The following is a 4006-nucleotide window of genomic DNA, read 5'->3' as shown; positions in this document are numbered from 1 at the left end:
TTCTTCATTACCCCTTTAAGCCGTCTCCAGCCATTATTAATCTCAAAGTGGGTTCCTCGTCATCGAATCTCATATGTAGCTTTATGCTAAATTAACAAAACAACCAAATCAGTTGTTTTCTAAGTGGCTAAAAAAATCATGAGAACATCTTCTAGTAAAAATCTGCTATTGTTGGAACTTTAAATTAGGAAAGTCAAAATTTTTTTTTCCTATCAGAGGTTTTTCCTTGCCAAAAACTTTCTATTCTGAGTAGTAAATGAAACTCATCAACTATCAGTTGATTGAAATTAGTTGAATTTGATGAAGGAAAACTGTCTGGCACTACAAACTAGGCTATGGCAGTAGAACACAAACATATTTTAGAGTTTTCTCTGCATTTCAACATATCTCCCTAGTCAGTTACTTGTCTTTGAGTTTTGTGGTAATAATGACAAACTCTTGGAAATACAATAATATGTCAACCACTCTATATCTGTCATGTTCAGTGCAGATGAGGCCTTTGGCGTTATGCCAAGGCTCATCAAGCCAGCTGTGATACAACAGTGATGGTTGTGGTCTTATATGTCAGTTGCGTGAACAACTGTTATACTAGATTAAGTAAATGAAGTTTAATTATTATCTATTTTATTTAAGTTATTTACTATCCAGAATTAGGCTGAGGATTAGTAACAAAATATTATTTATTTAGTTTTGATACCAGTTATTATTTTTTGATAGATTGTTTAGGCAGAGTATTCATTATTATTATATTTTTTTTACTCAGATTAATTTTAACATCATTCAGAAGAACTAAGAAGCTAGCCTTTTTGTTGCGTTATTTAGTTTTAAAGTTCAGGCATTATATATTTTAAACATTTTGGGAATCAATTTCTTTTCTGATCACCTTGCACGAGAATCTTCAGTGTTTTCTGAAATGTTTAAGTGTCCGAATTATTCGTTATTTTAATGAATAATGCTGATTTTAACTGGGTAGAATGGGTTATGTTTCTTATTATTAATATTAACTTCCGATTAGAGCAAAATACCTTCTTATAGCAAAACTAAAAATGAACATTACACAACATTATGTATAAATGTTTTAAACATGACATTTATTAAACAAACTTGTCATTTAAAATGAACTAAGTTTAAATTTTATTGATTAAGATATTTTAATTTTTCACTCTAATGAGTCTTGACATTGTTATACACTGTACAGGTACTGGAACAACGACGATCACGATGTGAACACATGGACCTTGACCCCTTGGTTTGGACCAATCAGAGGTTTATTAAATGGGTTCAAAGTATTGATTTGGTGGTAAGTATTCATAAAGAATATACTGTGTTAACATCTTTCTGTCAGTCATTTAAGATACTGATATATTTTGGTTATTTGATTTCAGCCATTCACACTACTTAATAATTTAATTCCTTCACACTACTTAATGATTTAATTCCTTCACACTACTTAATAATTTAATTCCTTCACACTACTTAATAATTTAATTCCTTCACACTACTTAGTAATTTAATTCCTTCACACTCCTTAATAATTCAATTCGTTCACACTACTTAATAATTCAATTCGTTCACACTACTTAATAATTCAATTCCTTCACACTACTTAATAATCCAATTCCTTCACACCACTTACTGGTTTCATTTATTTGTTAATATTGCCAGCTTATTACAGTCATTACGTCCCAGCTGCTGGGAAAGGGTTAAACCCACCCTTTACATTCTGGGAATTCAGATATTTTCCTCCTACATCCTTATAATGTCCTATTTACAAAACTGCCAGTACCAATGTGTTTCTTAAACTGATTATCTAGTTAGAAAAATAAAACTTTCTTAGCCTGTCTTTCCTAAATCTTCTGTCCTATCATTCTGTTGTCTCCAGTGACTCTTATCCTGGGAGAAAAGAATTTAAGAGTTCTAAGCATATTCTTGAAAGACAACCTTGTCATCCTATTACCCCTTCTCTGAACCAGTTCCTGTAAACCAGTATCCTCTCTAAGGATACCAAAACTGTACCCAGCATTAGGAATGAGGCCTAAAAAAGTGATTTGTAAAGAGAGAGAGTGTTATCTATTTCTGAATTGTAATCGACATGCCTATAGATACACCATAACTTCTGTTAGCTTTGTTACTAGTAACAGAGCATTGTTCTGATGGCTTGAGTGATTTATCTGCTACTATACCAAGATTCAGTCACACCATTAAGTGGGTTCGTATCTATAATAAGTATGACAATCGAAATGTATTACCTAGGATTTACTAAAATTAAAGGTCATTTGTAGTATCCCAATATCCTCAAAACAGTCAAGAATTTAATGTTATCAGCAAACGTTGTTTTATTATTATACCCTATCAATATCATTAATGTAAATAAAAAGAAGCAAAGGCCCAAGCACTGACCATTGTACATTAGTAACAAAGATCTTGTTTGATTGGACTCCATTAATAACAACATTTTTTTTGTTTTATTCCACCCAACACTATTCAATACAATTAACTAATCCAACCCTTCCTGGTTGACTTTTCTGTTCGTAGCACCTTATAAAAAGCTTTAAGTGCACCAAGTTCACACCCTTTCTATCCTATGGATAACAAGTAAAATAATAAACAAAGTTAGGTTAGTAAGGTAATATTTATGTTTAGTGAATCCATGCTGACTCTTATTTTATGATATTACATTTAAATAATGTATTTTCAAAGCATTTTTTCACTACAGAAGTGAAACTAACTGTTCTATAATTCACGGGACAACTCCTATTATCTCCCCTAGTAACGTTATCAATTTTCCAATCCTAAGGCACCTGACCCGTGTCCAGTGAAATGAAAGAGAGGCACATATACCTGATCTTTCACCTTTAAATCCCTAGGAAAACATTACTTGGTCCATATAACTTATCTGTTTTTAATTTTCCATTGTTTTTACTGACCACCAAGAGATTAATTTGTACAGGATTCGGGTCAGTTCTAATATTTCTTATTGAGTGACAGAGTATATATCACTTAAAAGCTTAACCATCTCATAGTTTTCAACAAAAACCCTTGCCATCTGCATCCCTTAAGGGCCTAATTCCAATTTTAGCATGTGTAGAAACATGTTTGGTGTTACTTTTAACACTGCTATTTTTCATGAACTATTTCTGTGTTTATAATTTTTTTACAACCAGTTCTCTAGCTTTTATATAGTTCTACAAATCTTCCAAGCCTACCTGTCAGTTTGAACTTTGTAACTTGTATTAATTATCCCTAATTTACTAAGTAGGTTTAATCTTCCATGTTATCATTTTCCCATTTCTATTTTGAATTGAAAAACATTTTTTTATTTCTCTTACATCTTTTTTTAACTCTTTACCCCCAATTCATAACGATAAATCTTCTTGTACAGACTAAGAATTGGCTTCCTAGGATTTCAAACTTCATTTTTCTTGATCTCAACATGTAACGGACAAGTAAATCTGATCACTCTTCCTGAAATATTTGCCCACGACAATTCCTGTAATGATATCCTTATCAGTAGTTAACAAATCATTACATTATGTGATAACTGACTAACATGTAACTTATTGTGGTGTAGGAATATGCAGAAAACCTTAAGGATAGTGGTGTCCATGGTGCACTGGTCGTGCTGGAGTTATCATTTACTGCTGACACTATGGCAACAGCTTTAGGCATTCCGACTTCAAAAAACATTATACGAAGACACCTAACAACAGAGCTAGAAAACTTAATTCAGCCAGCTAGGTAAGTGATCTCATATATGTTAAACAACAGAGCTAGAAAACTTAATACAGCCAGCTAGGTAAGTGAACTCATGTATATTAAACAACAGACTAGACAACTTAATTCAGCCAGCTAGGTAAGTGATCTCATATATATATTAAACAACAGACTAGACAACTTAATTCAGCCAGCTAGGTAAGTGATCTCATATATATATTAAACAACAGACTAGACAACTTAATTCAGCCAGCTAGGTAAGTGATCTCATATATATATTAAACAACAGACT

General features: G+C 32.1%; 1 protein-coding gene across 1 annotated transcript in view; it reads left to right on the top strand.

Annotated features, from left to right (window-relative positions):
• The window catches only part of LOC106472082 (kazrin-like), a gene marked incomplete at its 5' end in the record, with an annotated part of 22519 nt that extends 18527 nt beyond the window's left edge, over nucleotides 1-3992 (top strand). The window contains 2 exons of the mRNA XM_022400693.1: nucleotides 1199-1300; nucleotides 3572-3992. Of these exons, the coding sequence (XP_022256401.1) occupies nucleotides 1199-1300; nucleotides 3572-3742 (273 nt within the window). The remainder of the gene's footprint in view (nucleotides 1-1198; nucleotides 1301-3571) is intronic.
• Between the last annotated feature and the right edge of the window lie 14 nt (nucleotides 3993-4006).

Source organism: Limulus polyphemus, unplaced genomic scaffold (genome assembly GCF_000517525.1).
Source record: "Limulus polyphemus unplaced genomic scaffold, Limulus_polyphemus-2.1.2 Scaffold5069, whole genome shotgun sequence".
NCBI classification, from domain to species: Eukaryota; Metazoa; Arthropoda; class Merostomata; order Xiphosura; family Limulidae; genus Limulus; species Limulus polyphemus.
Note: the sequence above shows the minus strand (reverse complement) of the source record. Positions and strands in the feature narration are given on the sequence as shown.